General features: G+C 36.0%; 2 protein-coding genes across 23 annotated transcripts in view; one reads left to right on the top strand and one right to left on the bottom strand.

Annotated features, from left to right (window-relative positions):
- The window catches only part of LOC101882393 (uncharacterized), a 771,022-nt gene that overhangs the window by 119,971 nt on the left and 635,506 nt on the right, over positions 1–15,545 (bottom strand). The window lies entirely within an intron of this gene.
- The window catches only part of LOC100537321 (cadherin-related family member 5), a 31,485-nt gene that overhangs the window by 6,752 nt on the left and 9,188 nt on the right, over positions 1–15,545 (top strand). For 3 of the 22 annotated variants that reach the window (XM_073930246.1, XM_073930247.1, XM_073930245.1), the window contains 12 exons: positions 1,815–1,914; positions 4,228–4,439; positions 4,522–4,578; positions 4,650–4,742; positions 5,240–5,326; positions 5,415–5,525; positions 8,076–8,246; positions 10,022–10,112; positions 10,218–10,324; positions 12,452–12,648; positions 12,798–12,929; positions 13,012–13,090. In XM_073930246.1, the coding sequence (XP_073786347.1) occupies positions 10,276–10,324; positions 12,452–12,648; positions 12,798–12,929; positions 13,012–13,090 (457 nt within the window). In that variant the 5' untranslated portion in view covers positions 1,815–1,914; positions 4,228–4,439; positions 4,522–4,578; ... (4 more) ...; positions 10,022–10,112; positions 10,218–10,275. Of the gene's footprint in view, positions 1–1,814; positions 1,915–4,227; positions 4,440–4,521; positions 4,579–4,649; positions 4,743–5,239; positions 5,331–5,414; positions 5,526–8,075; positions 8,247–10,021; positions 10,113–10,217; positions 10,325–12,447; positions 12,649–12,797; positions 12,930–13,011; positions 13,091–15,545 lie in introns of all 22 variants that reach the window. The other 19 variants (XM_073930238.1, XM_073930239.1, XM_021467742.3 and 16 more) reach the window with 14 other exon arrangements.

A 15,545-nucleotide genomic window follows, 5' to 3' on the forward strand; every position in this document is an offset into this window, starting at 1 on the left:
TAGGGCATAAAAAGCCATGTTTTCAGATGTTTATACCAGCCTGATCTTACAAGGAGACGTAACTATTTTACGTTTTGTCAGTTTAGTGGCTAATTTATACAAAATCGTACAAGTTTAGTCGTATGAAAATGTACGAATTTTAAAACTAGGCGTGGTACCCAACCACACCCCTTAACCCAATACAATCTCACAGCAATTCATAACTTGATTTTGATTTAGCGGCTAATTTGTGTGAGTTCGTACGATTTAATTCGTACAATTTAGTACGATTTGCTCATCCCCCAATGACGGTTGACTTTAGGGGTGGGGTTAGGTGCCACGCCTCCTTTTTAAAATCGTACAATTTTGTACTCTGAACTCGTACAAATTCGTACGAATTAGCCACTAAACCTGCTAAACGTAAAATACATACATTTTCTCGTGAGATCAGGCTGCTTAACCTAATCGCAAATGGGAGATGAGCATTAAGCAAATCGTACCAAATTGTACTCATGAGATCATACAAATTAGCCACTAAATTAAAAAGTAACAAATTGCCGTGAGATTGTTTTGGTTTATACTCATATTTAGACAACATAATAGCAATGATTAAACCTTTAAGCAAGTTAAGTTAATAAATTAATAGTAAAATAAACATGAAAAGAAATCTCTAAATGGCGATAATTTGTTATTAAAAACAAATGATTTTTCATGTAGTCTCCTACAGTTTTTTTCCCATACACTAAACAAAATGGTTCATTGGATTTACTACATCTTTTTAAGGTAAGTAGTTGCAAACAATTTATATGGGCTCAATGTACACAAACAAAGTTGAACATTTTATTTGTTTAAATTCAGCCCATATAAATTGTGTGCAACCACTTATCTTAAAAAACTTGTAGTAAATACTATAAACTGTTGTTTTTGTCAGCGTAGCTGTGTAATTCTATAACCTCATCCTCATTACTTTTATTATATTGTCCTGCTTATAGAAACATTAAAGTTTGCTCTATTTCCCAATGACATATATTCTGGGTGAATCTGGGAGATTGTTTAGCACAGCTTGAGTAAGTGTGTAAGTAAGAGTGTGTTTGGGTGTTTGTTGGGATAAGAAGGCTTAACTGTCTGCCAGGAGCCTCTTTAGGAGATTTACAGCCCTTAAACAAGAGCAGGGCCTTCGCTCAAAGCCTCCTTTGGGTCGTGCATTCACGGCTCATGTTACTCCATGTCGGAATACCTAAAAATGAAAACAATAACATGCATTTAAAGACAGCTTAACTACGTTTAAGCATGAAACAGTGTATGTCTGCTCTCTTTAGAGTTATGGATTGCATTATGGGATGTTGATCTCTGCTCTGTTGACTTTTGATGTTGAAAATGGTCTTTTATTGACATTTTAGTAGTAGGAAACAACATATTGTATAATATATATATATATATATATATAATTAAGTCTGTAAAACAACAGAAAATGCACTGGCAGTTTATTCTAAAGATTTTGAATCATAATTAAAAACACCACCCCAGGCTATATATCAATTTAAACTATTAAAAATGTCAACAAAGGTCATTTTTTTCAAACTTTTAAACAACATTAATGGTTGGAGGAAAGATCAAGGCCCCATAATGCAATTCAAAAGCATGAATAAATAAGAAAATAAGCATGAAAACTGGTAATTTATAGTTTTTTTTAACAGTATACTATGATGACGCAATTTATAATATCATCGTAATAAATTATTAAGCTTTCAACAACATTGCAAGCTTTAATATGCAATAAATATGATATTAAAATGTCTTCTTTTTGACATACTTGTGTTGTTTTCTCCTGGCAGTGAGAGATGGTTTTGAGGTTGATCTTCAGGAAACAGCCATTGTGGAGGATTTTAATATTCTGTCACCTTTATTCTGCGGTCAGCCGGAATTCTGTAATTGGTATAAACACACACACACATGCACATACGTACTTGTATATATGGTTTACGAGGACTCTCCATATAGATGCAATGCAATTTATACTGCAAAAACACTTACTATATGCCCTTACCCAACCCTGTGGCAATATTTAATTTTAAATGTCAAAAGACCCCGTTAAGTATACTTTTTAAGCATTTTGAATTATGAGGACACAAGAAATGTTGTAAACACCCTTAATAGAGTACTAGGTCATCATAGTCATGTCAGTATACAAATTTGTGTCACCGGTAAACCATAAACAATCACACACATATTGAGTTATGTTTTATGGGACGTATCACAGACATATTAATATTTGCTACATCACAACATTTTCAAAACAATCATTTAGTTTAATGAGCTGGTTTTCTTCGGTGAACCAAAAAATATTCATGCAAGATAAAGGTAAAATTAGGTACTACTAGCCTTTACTGTGAAATAATGCTAGATTCCACTCAATCACTTCATCTTGCCCCCATGCAAATCGATTAAGTCAGGGGTGTCCACACTCGGTCCTGGATAGTTTAGCTCCAACCCTAATCAAACACACCTGAACAAGCTAATCAAGCTCTTGCTAGGTATACTAGAAACTTCCAGGCAGGTGTATTGGAGCAAGTTGGAGCTAAAGTCAGCAGGACACCGGCCCTCCAGGACTGACTTGGACACCCCTGGATTAAGTTAACTTACCGTTTTTCACAAATTTTAGTGGATTGAACTTAAACCATTTAAGTTGTTCCAAAAAAAAAAACACAAAAAAATGTGTTGTTTTAGCTTATTTTAAATAAGTAGATTGAACAACCAGCACAAGTAATTTTTTTGAGCGTTTTGTGGACAAATCTTACATGTATCTAAACTAATAGGAGACAAAAGCATTTGCTAAATATCTACAACAGCAGGACTGAATGTTTTACACAAAAAAAGTCAAAGGAATTTCAATCCATTTGACAGAGAAAATTAAAAACAAATCCTGGCAACAATCAAGTCAGGATCATAAGAGTTGTTTTACGCTCTTAAAAATAAATGTTTCAAAAATATAGATTTAAATACTAGACATGAGTCTAAAACAATTTTCAGCTGCACTGTGTAATTTAAGGATCACAGAACAATAGATTTCATAAAATTAACTTTTATGTTAAAAAAATACACAGTATACACTACAGCGGGGGAAATAATTACCATGTTCACCAAATTACATGTTCAGCAGATGTTGGTAACAACCAAAGAAATCCATATATGCAAAGAAAATAAAACTAATTAGTTTACAAATGAAGTTGTGTGTAATAAAAGGAAATGACACAGGGAAAAAAAGTATTGAACACATGAAGAAAGGGAGGTGTAGAAAGGCAGTGAAAGCCCAGACAGCAGCTGAAATCTCTCAGTATTTCTTCAGCAATCCTCTGCCCGTCACCAGTGTAAATGAATATCAGCTGCTTCAGTCCAACATTAGGAGGATGACGACGAAACCAGGGTGGACATTTCAGCAAGACAATGATCTAAAACACAGCCAGGGACTCTATCAAATGCTTTCATAGAAAGTAAATCAAGCTGTAGAATGGCCCAGCCAATCACCTGATCTGAATCCAATATAAAATACAAATTAAAGCTCAGATTTGATTGACGAGACCGACAGAATCATCAAGATTTGTACACTCTGTTGAAGTCTGTGAACAACTCAACACCTGAGTAATGCATGTGACTTCATTCTCCACATGAGAGGCGTCTTTAAGCTGCCATCACTAATAAAGCCTTTTATATGAAGTATTAAATACATTTCAGTAGTTCAGCACTTTAATTGTTATGACACATAACTCATTTAACAGATTTTTTGTTTTGTTTTAGTTTTATGTTTGTATTGTTTGGGTTTTTACCAAAACCTGCTTTAATTTCATGTCAACAACTCCTTTAGAAATATTTATCCAAGAAAAAAAAACATGACGCGTTTAATACATATTTCCGCCACTGTAAATACTGTGTAACTGCAAGTTAAATACATTTATATACTGTCAGCCCTTTACACATCTCCTTAACTCTTCTGACTTTGACTGTGATGTAATGATGTGCACCTTTTGTGAAGCTGCTTTGACACGATAATTATCGTGAAAAGCGCTATAGAAGTAAACTTGAATTGAATAAAAGGAGACTTATCTAAATATATATTTTAAATATAAAACCACACATCTACTAATGACTCTTTATAATTCACTTCAACAATTCTTGAAAACCAATACATTTTTACTTTGAAGTAAATGCTATAATAAACACATGGAAATGCTGTTTAAATGTTTTTTTCAGCAGCCAGTGAATGTGAGGGTGGTCATGACGTGTTTGCCAAAGTCAAAGAGAACAGCCTGATGGGAACATTTATTGCCAACCTCAGTTTTACAGCAGATCCATCAGCCCATCGCATGCATTTAAGGCTTTCTGGAAAAGACGCTGGCTGGTTTTATTTGGAGGGGAAAACCATCAGACTGAATTCAACATCAACTAGGATTATTGACAGAGAGGTAACTATAACTCATGCTAACATACTGTCATCTTTTCCCTTGATATTGAATACGTTATTACAATCATCTGTGGGAATTGCAGAAACACGGCTCAGTTTTAAAGGCGACTGTAAGGTGTTATGAACATAAAGTGCTACAGGTATGTTCAATCATATGTGAGACTTAACTGTACGATTTACATTTGTCAATTAAAAGTAATGTTGTTGTCAGGCTGAACTCAGAATCATGGTGGAGGTTCTGGATGAAAATGACAACAAACCAGAGTTCCTACAAAGCTCCACACAACCAGTGCAGCTCAGCGAGGTAAAAAATCTAACAAAACACACAACAACATAGATTTTCTTCCATTTTCTTGGCATACACAAATAAAGGTGCAAAATCTGCCCTGGGGCGGTAGAATAAAAGTTGTTTTAAATTTTTAAAAACCATTTAAGGTCAATATTATTAGCCCCCTTAAGCAATAACTTGTTTTGATTGTCTACAGAACAAACCATCGTTATACAATGACTTGACTAATTACACTAACTTGCCTAATTAAGCTTTGTAAGCCTTTAAGCCTTTACTCACTAAGCTAGTATCTTAAAAAATATTTAGTAAAATATTATTTACTGTCATCATGGCAAAGATAAAATAAATCAGTTATTAAAAATGAGTTAAAACTATTATAATCAGAAATGTGTTTAAAAAAATTCTTTGTTAAACAGAAATGTACAAGGGGAATAATAATTTTGACTTAAACTCTGTATATTTTCCATTGCTAAGAGTGTCCCTTATTTTCTTCTGCTGTTGTGTGTGTTCAGTTGACAGCAGTGAACTCTGTAGTGTTTACAGTCCAGGCCACAGATGCTGATGGAGACACACTCACATACATCATTGAAGAATCATCAGTAGGTGAACCAAACAAACGCCTTGCTTGTCCTACATTTCAGTCTCAAAAAGTCTACTTGATAATCACATCTGTTTCTCTGTTTCCAGCCTGATGCCAGATATTTTCGAGTGGACTTGCCCAACAGCGGCAAAGTGATTCTCAACAAGTCACTGGACTATGAGATCAAAACGCAGCTCCGACTCACTCTTTATGCTGTGGTAAAACACATAGAGTTGAAGTCAAAATTATTAGCCCTCCTGAATGTTTCTGTTTAATGGAAAGAAGATTTCTTTAACACATTTCTGAACATAATAACTGATTTATTTCATCTTTGCCATGATGACAGTAAATAATATTTGACTAGATATTTTTCAAGATGCTAGTATTGAGCTCAGTGACTTTTAAAGGCTTAACTAGGTTAATTAGGCATTTTAGGGTAATTAGGTGAGTCATTTGGTGGGGGGTTATTAAATGTGTTAGAATATGTTATTAAACTATTAGATTTACCATATTTTATCCATAACCTAAAGAAGATACAAAGGTCACACTTTATTTTGATGGTCCGTTTGTAGAATTTAAATTACATTGCACCTACATGCCAACCAATTCTCATTAGATTATAAGTAGACTGTTGGGTTGGGGTTAGTGTAAGTTGACGTACTTCTCATAGTCAGTTAAATGTCGGTTGAAGGAGCAGTATCAACAGATATTAAGTGTTGTGAATTTCGACTTCTCATCAATTACAAATTATCAGACCGGAGGTTTTGAATATCAGAAAATAGACTTTATTCTCCATAATAAAGCCGAGAAAGAGCAGAGCAGACCCCAGAGCATTCTGAAGTCTCTCCTGGACACCTTCTGAAGTATCTGTGTTTGTTACAATCTTTATACAGGATTATTTGACACACCCCTAAGTCTCTTTTTAACTCTTGACCATTTTTTAATTAGGTTTTTAGTCTAAGGGCTCCTGCTATTCTTGGCTCTCAGCCCACTAGCTCATGTCAACAGAGATGTTACAGGTCTATGTCAGCAAAGTATAGATGCAACTTATGCAAAGGAACTAAGTGTTTTCATACATTGTTATAATAGGATAATAACTTGATAATATGTTACTCATCATAACTTCTGACACATGTAGCTTCATACATATATGATCAGTGCTTTACATATTCAGTTATTCTACACAATCAGTCACTCAGCCTTCTCCTAGTGTTGCTCCTGTGCAGGCATACTCATCTTACACAGACATATCACTGTATTTTTAACACAGGCTGGCATGTTTGCTGCAAACACTACATACATTTTGTGAAGAGAAAATTAACTGCTTTACACTTAGAAAATACTTCATACAGAGAGAATAAAATCTTCTTCATAAGCAGACAGTCTACTAATCCTCATATGGACCATCAAAATAAAGTGTTACTAATACAAATAGTATTTAATAGTTACATAAAATAATAAAAAGCCATCAGTTTTTCATTTCTTTTTCCATTGGATTGCGACCCCTGGGGTTACCCCAATAGTGTTAGTTGCAGATAGTGTTAGTAATTGATTACACGGCATAACAACTTTGACAGCTTTACATACATTAAAAACAAAGGCCACGACTGAACATAGACGCTCCAAGTGACGTTCTCCAAAATTAAATCAAGAATAGTCTTGTGCTGCAAACATTGTGCCCAGCATTCTCATTAAGTGAGTAATTTCAAGAGGAGCGGGTAATAGGATTGACTACAGCTGATCCATATCACTAATCATTAGCTAGCCCATGGGATCATTCCAGATATTCTGCCTAAACTTTATTCCCAATCTTCGTTTTGGAAAACCCCCTCTCTATCACTCCCTTCTGCCTCCTCCTCAATTCTATGATCAGGCGACACGACGACTCAGTAGCTGGCGCTGCTGCCTCGCATTGGGAGGGCCAAAGGTTCAAGTTCTAATTGAGCCAGCTGGTACTCGCTGTGCGGAGTTTGCATGTTCTCCCCTTGTTCGTATTGTTTTTTCCCGGGTTCTCCGGTTTTCTCCCACAGTCTAAATCATGTACATAAGCGAATTGGAATAATAGTCAAAAGCACTTTAAGCATACATCCTGAATCAATTAGGGCTCTCGAGAAATACCTGATCTCGTATCCCTCCTAATGCTTATTGACAAGGCAGGATCCTTGGGCTCATCTTTCTCCGAGCTCAGGGTTCTTTCCCAGGACAGCCTGCCAAACCTGCTATCATAGTCGAGCGTTATCTAAGTGTGAATTCTTGAAATGAAACAAATGAATAATGACTATAAAAGTTTGTATGGTTGTTAGACTGTTGCACTTTTCTTGTGTTATCAATAAGCTTGTGTATATATTTTCTATTGGTGTGTGTGCGCCATTGTGTGCAATGTTTAAAGGTTCATAACAACCTACGAGGATAGTGGGGGTCGTAAGTCTCTGGAGTTGTTATTTTGGGGGTCGCGAGCTGAGAAGTTTGAGAACCTCTGCTGTTGGCAATTGAAAAAAACATATTGCTTAAGATGGCTGATAATATTGATCTAAAATGCTTTAAAACTTTTATTCAAGCCGAAATAAAACAAATAAGACTTTCCCAGAAGAAAAAATATTATAGGAAATACTGTGAAAAATTCCTTGATCTGTTAAATATCATTTGGGAAATCTTTGAAAAAGAAAGATTCCCTGGAGGGTGAATAATTTTGATTTCAACAGTACATATAATAATAGTTTGGTCTTGATGATATAGAATTGTTTTAACTCTAATATTGATGCATTTAGGAGACCAACACAAAAGAGCACTACAACACAACAGCAACGGTAATCATCAATGTGACAGATGGAGACGACCAGTACCCACAATTCCAGCCTTGCACTCTTCTCTCGGCCAATCACAGCAAGCGCATTTGTGCCAACCCACTGTACACTGCCAACATCACAGAGAACGAGCAGGTACGCCTGTGAATATGGGTGTATAATTTAATGTAGGGTGGCACAGTGGCTAGCACTGTTGCCTCATGGCAAGAAGGTCGCTGATTCGAGTCCTCGCTGGGCCAGTTGGCATTTCTGTGTGGAGTTTGCATGTTCTCCCTGTGTTGGCATGAGATTCCTCCGGGTGCTCTGGTTTCCCCTACAGTCCAAAGACATGCAGTATAGGTGAATTATGGGTGAAACTAAACTATCCATAATGTATGAGTGTACGGATGTTTCCCTATCCTCTTGTTAAGTGGTGACGTGTTGGTAACGTATGTATTACTGTTTCCGGGTCCAAGCTCCTACTCATTTAAAGTTAATTTTATTTAAAGTTATAGTGTATGCAACAATCTCTGGGCGTGCTGCATCACAAATACCAAAATTTTAACAATTATAAAAAAAAAAAATAATCACTTTTTGTCCATTGGATATTAGGCACGGACATATATAATGCGATCGTGATTTTCGAATGTGTTAAATCGCTTTGTAAACGTTTATTATTATCATTTCACGAGTTGCCCCATTCAGTTGAATAGAGCAGAAGAGCGTTACTCTATGGAAACAAGCAGCTGGATATATACATTATCCTGCTTGTTGGAAATAACACTGAACAAAAAAAAAAAAAAAAAAATGAAACAATTAAGCATTTAACAATGATCAGAGCTGTAATAATTTAATTAAATGTAAAGCTTTTCCTTGGCTTGTGGCTAGAAGGGCATCCACTGTTAAAAAACGTGCTGGATAAATTGGCGGTTCATTCTGCTGTGGCGACCCTGGATTAATAAAGGGACTAAGCTGAAAATAAAACGAATGAATGAAATGTAAAGCTTGCAGAAAGAAAAACTGATATTAAAGGGACAGTTCATACAAAAATGGAAATTTACTCATTAAATATTACCGTACATCAAGTGTTTCCAAACCTACCTGTGTTTTAGTTTCATTGGTTGTTATAGGAGAAATAAGGGACTGAGGCGAAGGAAAATGAATGAATGATAAACAAGTGAAATTTGTTTTACTACGATGCAATAAAAGTTGCTTTGTGGTTTCCTAGTAGTCACTGTTGTGACCAAGTATAAAACCTAATTTAACCAAGATAATATGAAATGAGGTGTGAAGTCTGTGTGTTAAGTGAAGTTTTACAAACTAATTTCGAGGGGAGCACGTGATATGATTGACTGCAGCTGGCCACCCATCTACATTCATTAGTTAGCCAATCAGATTAATCCTAACTCACTATAAGTAGCCTAGCTAGATCAACTCCCTTATCTTCGTTTTCCGAAGAACCCCCCCCCCCCCCCCCCCCCCCCATCCACCCCTTCTCCTCCTTTCTTCCTTTACCACGGGGGAGCTCTCGAGAACCACCTGATCTCGTACTCCCCTCACATGCTCTATGGACCTGGCGGGAGCCCTGGGCTCAACTATCCCCTAGCTTAGGGTTCTCTCCCAGGACAGCATGCCAAACCTGCTAACAGTTGTCAAACAATATCGAAGTGTGAACTCTTAAAGCAAGGATTAAAAAGTAAAAAGCTGGGAAAAAATACTGGGATTAAACAGGTTAAGAATGATTTGAGAAACGTAGCCAAATGACTGAGAAGAAATGTTTTATCAGTTTAGAAAACAGATGTTCTGCTGTTTATTTAAAGCTTTTTTTATTTACTTTTACTTATTTCTAGGATTTAACTGTGTTTACTGTCACTTTAACATCAATGCATAAAAACCTTACTTACCCACAGAAGTTTTTCTTCATCATTCAGGACATCGTCTTGGATTTCTTTCCGGGTCCAATTCAAGCTGTGGATGGTGACGAGGGTCTCCGAACGCCAATAAAATACACCATCTTGTCAGGTGGCTACTTGTCTTCTACAATCTATGTTTTACTAACGATACTCATGTAAACTCCTGAAAAAAAACATTACATTGATATGCGCGTTTGTCTATGTTGTAATACAGGGGCAGACAATGGCAGATTTGTAATTGACAGTAGTTCTGGAGAGGTGAGGTTAACCAGATGTGTGAAGAACAGACTGCTGATCCCGACACTGAGACTACGAGTTATGGTGCGTCAAAGAAAATGAAAAACAAAATGCAAAACAAACTTAATTTCTAATAATAAAAATATTTTTAAATATTATAAAATATAAAATTTTAATACACAGTAAGAATAATGATAATAACAACAAAATATTTAAATATATTTAATGATAGTAAAAAAATAAAAATAAAACATTTATAATTGTACATACAGTACTGTGCAAAAATCCTAAGCACTAAACCAGCTTTGTTGGCATAATACTTTCACACAATATATAATCAATCAGCCTCTTTATTAAAAACAAACAGAAAAGATCTGGCAATAGATTGGCAATATGTACAAAAAGCCAACATTTCCTCTTCAAGCTAAAATTGATGTTTAATGTGGCCTCCCTTGGCACCAAGCACAGCTTGAACTGTTTAGTTCAAATTCTCCTGACATTTTCTGAAATATTGTGCTTTTATCAGGCCTCTTTTAGCACTTTCCAGAGTTCTTCTATAGGTTTAGAGTCTTTTATCTTTTATTTTTATTTAGGAGATCTCATACAGCCTCTATAATATTCAGGTCTGGATCCTTTGGAGGCCATTTCATGACTGTTCATGATCAGCTCTTTTCTTACTCCAATAGGATTTTACTGTACGTAGAAGATCATTATCATCAAGAAATGAAAACTATTACCATAATGGATTAAAACCTATCTGTACCAACATTCACAAATCCATCAATTCAGACAATATAGCTAACAACACTGGTAGAAATTCTAAATGTGTTACATTCCACTTATTTCAAAAAGTAATATTCCTATTGATTGTACCATATTTCTTTCAGTTTTGTATCTGTATTTGATGTAATGTGCTGTTATTATTGCAATAATAAAAAAGAAAAAACACTGGTAAAAATGCAGCTTAAAGCAGGACAAACAGCCTCTTACCAATAGTCTTTCACATATAAACAATTAAACCAAAAAAATTCAAACTCTAACTTAACTTCTATCCTAACAAATCATACATAACAAAGCTGACAAAGAAATGAACACTTATGACTGGTTTTGTGTTAAATGGTCACATATATCCATTATACCATCAGTAAAACAACAAAAAACTTTTACGTTGGCCTAAAACTTTTGCACAGTACTGCATATATAGATTTTTAAAATAAAAATAAATAAATAATTAAATAAATAATAATAATAAATGAATAACTAAAAATAAAAAAAACTTGTATATACACATATATACATATTTATATACATACATATTTATATATATATATATATATATATATATATATTTATATATATATTTATATATATATATATATTTATATATATATTTATATATATATATATATTTATATATATATATATATATATATATATATATATATATATATATTTATATATATATATATATATATATATATATATATATATATTTATATATATATATATATATATATATATATATATATATAAATATATATATATATATTTATATATATATATATATATATATATATATATATATATATATATATATTTAAATATATATATATATATTTATATATATATATATATATATATATATATATATATATTTATATATATATATATATATATATATATATATATTTATATATATATATATATATATATATATATATATATATATATATATATATATATATATATATATATATATATATATATATATAAATATATATATAAATATATATATATATATATATATATATATATATATATATATATATATAAATATATATATATATATTTATATATATATATATATATAAATATATATATATATATATTTATATATATATATATATATATATATATATATATATATATATATATATATATATATATATATATATATATATATATATATATATATATATATATATATATATATATATATATATTTATATATTTATATATATATATATATTTATATATTTATATATATATATATTTATATATATATATATTTATATATATATATATATATATATATATATATATATATATATATATATATATATATATATATATATATATATATTTATATATATATATATATGGTTTTCCCTATTACATTTAGAAAGCATTGTGATGTTTCTGCTCAGGCAGCTCAGACGGATGACCCTCTGAAGTACGCAGTTGCCACAGTTCTGGTAAGGGTTCTTGCAGAAAACAAGTTTCCCCCACAATTCAGCCGCTCAGCATATCGTGGCTTCGTCAGCGAGAGCACAAGTCCGGCTTCACTCGTCATGACGTACGCCAACAAATTACTCATCCTGGAGGCCACAGATCAAGACTTTACCAACGTACGTGACTACAAAACCACAAACACACTGACAACATCCAGTTTCAACATCACAAAGCCACTGTTTTGACACTCATTGCATAAAATAAGGATTTATGTTCCAGTTTAAGCCTAAGAAATCGAGTTTTGCTGTATGTTTGTGGGTTAAAGGGCTTCAATCCCAGACTGCAGTATTCTCTAAACTCCCAAATCAACAGCTCTCGGCTCTTTTACATTACACAAGAAGCTCTGCTCATCGCTAAAACCAGCCAGCTGCACCCCGGACACAAATACTTCCTAGAGGTATGCCAGCAACACCGTTCATAAGCACTATGCTAATCATAATTTTTACAACTATTGCATATTTTTAACAACTGTGTTGCAGGTATTGGCCACTGACCTGGAGTCAGGAGATACTGTTAAAGCTACATTGCATGTGGAAGTTCTTCAAAGAGGCCAAACAGGTATAAGAAAATCTTTTAACTGGGAATACACAAAAAAAAAAACTATGTTGTTTGTTCAAACTACACACATAAAACGAGCTAAATCAACACAATTCTTGAGATTTATTTGGGACAACTTAATTGTGTTATGTTCAATCCACTTAAATTTGTAAAAGTTAATAAATTAAATTCAAGAGTTCACACTTAGCTGATGATTAATTATAAGCTTGTTTGGCATGCTGTCCCGGGAGAGAGCCCTGAGCTCATGAGATCCTCGAGCCCAGGGCTCCCTCCCGTTGCAAAGCGGGAGGGGAGTTTGAGCTCAGGTAGATCTCGAGAACTCCCCTGCTGTAGCAAGTGAATGCTCTTGAAACTAATTACTAACTAGGAGCGTGTCTATGTTGACAATTTGGCTTGTTCAATTGGCTTATTTGCATGTTTTTGGGCGGTGGGAGGAAACCGGGGAACCCGGGGGAAACCCACGTGAGCACGGGGAGAAGTGCAAAACTCCGCACAGAAATGTCTGCTAGTTTTGGTAGAGCCAGGAACCAGAGACATTCTTGCTGTGAGGCGACAGTGCTAGGCACTGGGCCACCGTGTCACCCGTCTAAGAGGGAGGCGTAGGGGAGGAAGGGGGGACTCTTCAAAACGAAGATAGCAATGGAATAAACCCCAGGGTATTTATAGTAGTTTAGGAGTCATCTGATTGGATAGTAGTGAATTGGGTAATGCGGGTCAGCTGCTAGCAATCATAAGCACGTGATCCTCTCGAAATTTGTTTATACATAAACTTCACTTCAAGAGTTCACACTTAGCTGATGATTAATTATAAGCTTGTTTGGCATGCTGTCCCGGGAGAGAGCCCTGAGCTCATGAGATCCTCGAGCCCAGGGCTCCCTCCCGTTGCAAAGCGGGAGGGGAGTTTGAGCTCAGGTAGATCTCGAGAACTCCCCAAAAATGCCTTTGAATAGCTCGGGACAGCAGCCGCGTATTGAAGAGCCCCCCAAAAAGCAGGTGTAACAAGCCATATCCGGCTGCTGGATATAGCGTTGATAGCTTAGGAAGAGAAGCTTCTAAGGGAGCAGAGCAAAGTAGGCTGCTAGAGCCTAGGCGGGGTGAGGGCAGGGCTGGATTGACTCCGCGGGAGTCAAGGCTCAAATATATACACCCCTGCGGGGGTGGGAGCTGGGGTTAGTTTGCTCAAGCAAGAGTCGGGAAGATTTGGGCGGTGGAGACTCTTGCATGAGAGGGTGGGAGGTGGCCAGGGCCTGAACTCCTGCGGGAGTTGAAGCTCGTTTTAGTCGCCCCTGCGGGGGCTAGAGCTGAGGATTGAGGGCCTATGCGTAAGGAAGAACATAGCGAAAGAGTGACGCTGAAAGAAAGACAGTTAGCGGAGGACTCAACGCTGGAAAAGAATTGAGGAAATAGGAGGGTAAGGAGATAAGGGGGAAGATCAGAGAAGGGTAAAAGTAGCGGAAGCACTCACGCTGTAAGGAAGAAAGAAGGGGCAAATAATTGCCAGGCGGAGAATCTCAACGCCAGAAAGAAGAAAAGGAGAATATAGAAGTATATATGCATATATAAATATATATGAATATATATGGTTATTACATGGTAAGGGCCGGGCGTGGGTGGTGATTGACTCTTGCGAGAGTCGAAGCTCGGAGCGACCCCTGCGGGGGTCAGAGCTGCTGTGGGCATTTCCCCTGCTGAAGTCTGGGATAGGGAGGGGGCGGTGGAGACTGCAGCAGGGGGTGGCCGGGGCGGGACTCTTGCGAGAGTCGAAGCTCGTTTTAGTCACTCCTGCGGGAGTTAGAGCTGAGGATTGATGGCCTATGAGAAAGGAAGAAAAGAGAGAGGGCGGAGGAACTCGACGCCAAAGGAAGAAAAGGAGAGAGGGGATAACCTGCGTGCGTGAGCATGCACGTGCGTCTATTCCTGTTTCGGCATGTGCATGCACACGCATCGGTACAGGTATACATCGGATGTATGCGTATAACATGCGCATACATACCATTTCTAATGGCCTGGGTGGGGCGCAAATGGTGACTCTTGCGAGAGTCGAAGCTCAGCGCGACCCCTGCGGGGGTCAGAGCTATGGGGGGGGGGGGGGGCAGTAAGAGTCGGGAAGAGGGAGGGGGTAGTGCAGGCTCTTACTGGGGGTGGTAGTGAAGGGGTGGCCGGGGAAGGGCTAGGGGTGACTCGCGAGAGTCGAATTCGGATTGAACCCCTGCGGGGGTCAGAGCATGGTGAGGGAAGGAGCATAGTAGGTTTGAAAGGAAAGTTAAGAGCATACATGCAACCTGCACAACATGTAGTGCCCCTATGTTCACATACTCATTGTTTGCACGCACATATGCATACTTAGACGTACACCTGTACCCATGCATATCTGCGTGCAACATGCATGTGTATGTGTGCAAACGCACGCTGTCTTTGCGCGAGCAATCACACACATTCCATGCGCACCCATACG

This window comes from Danio rerio, chromosome 18 (genome assembly GCF_049306965.1).
Source record: "Danio rerio strain Tuebingen ecotype United States chromosome 18, GRCz12tu, whole genome shotgun sequence".
Lineage (NCBI taxonomy): Eukaryota > Metazoa > Chordata > Actinopteri > Cypriniformes > Danionidae > Danio > Danio rerio.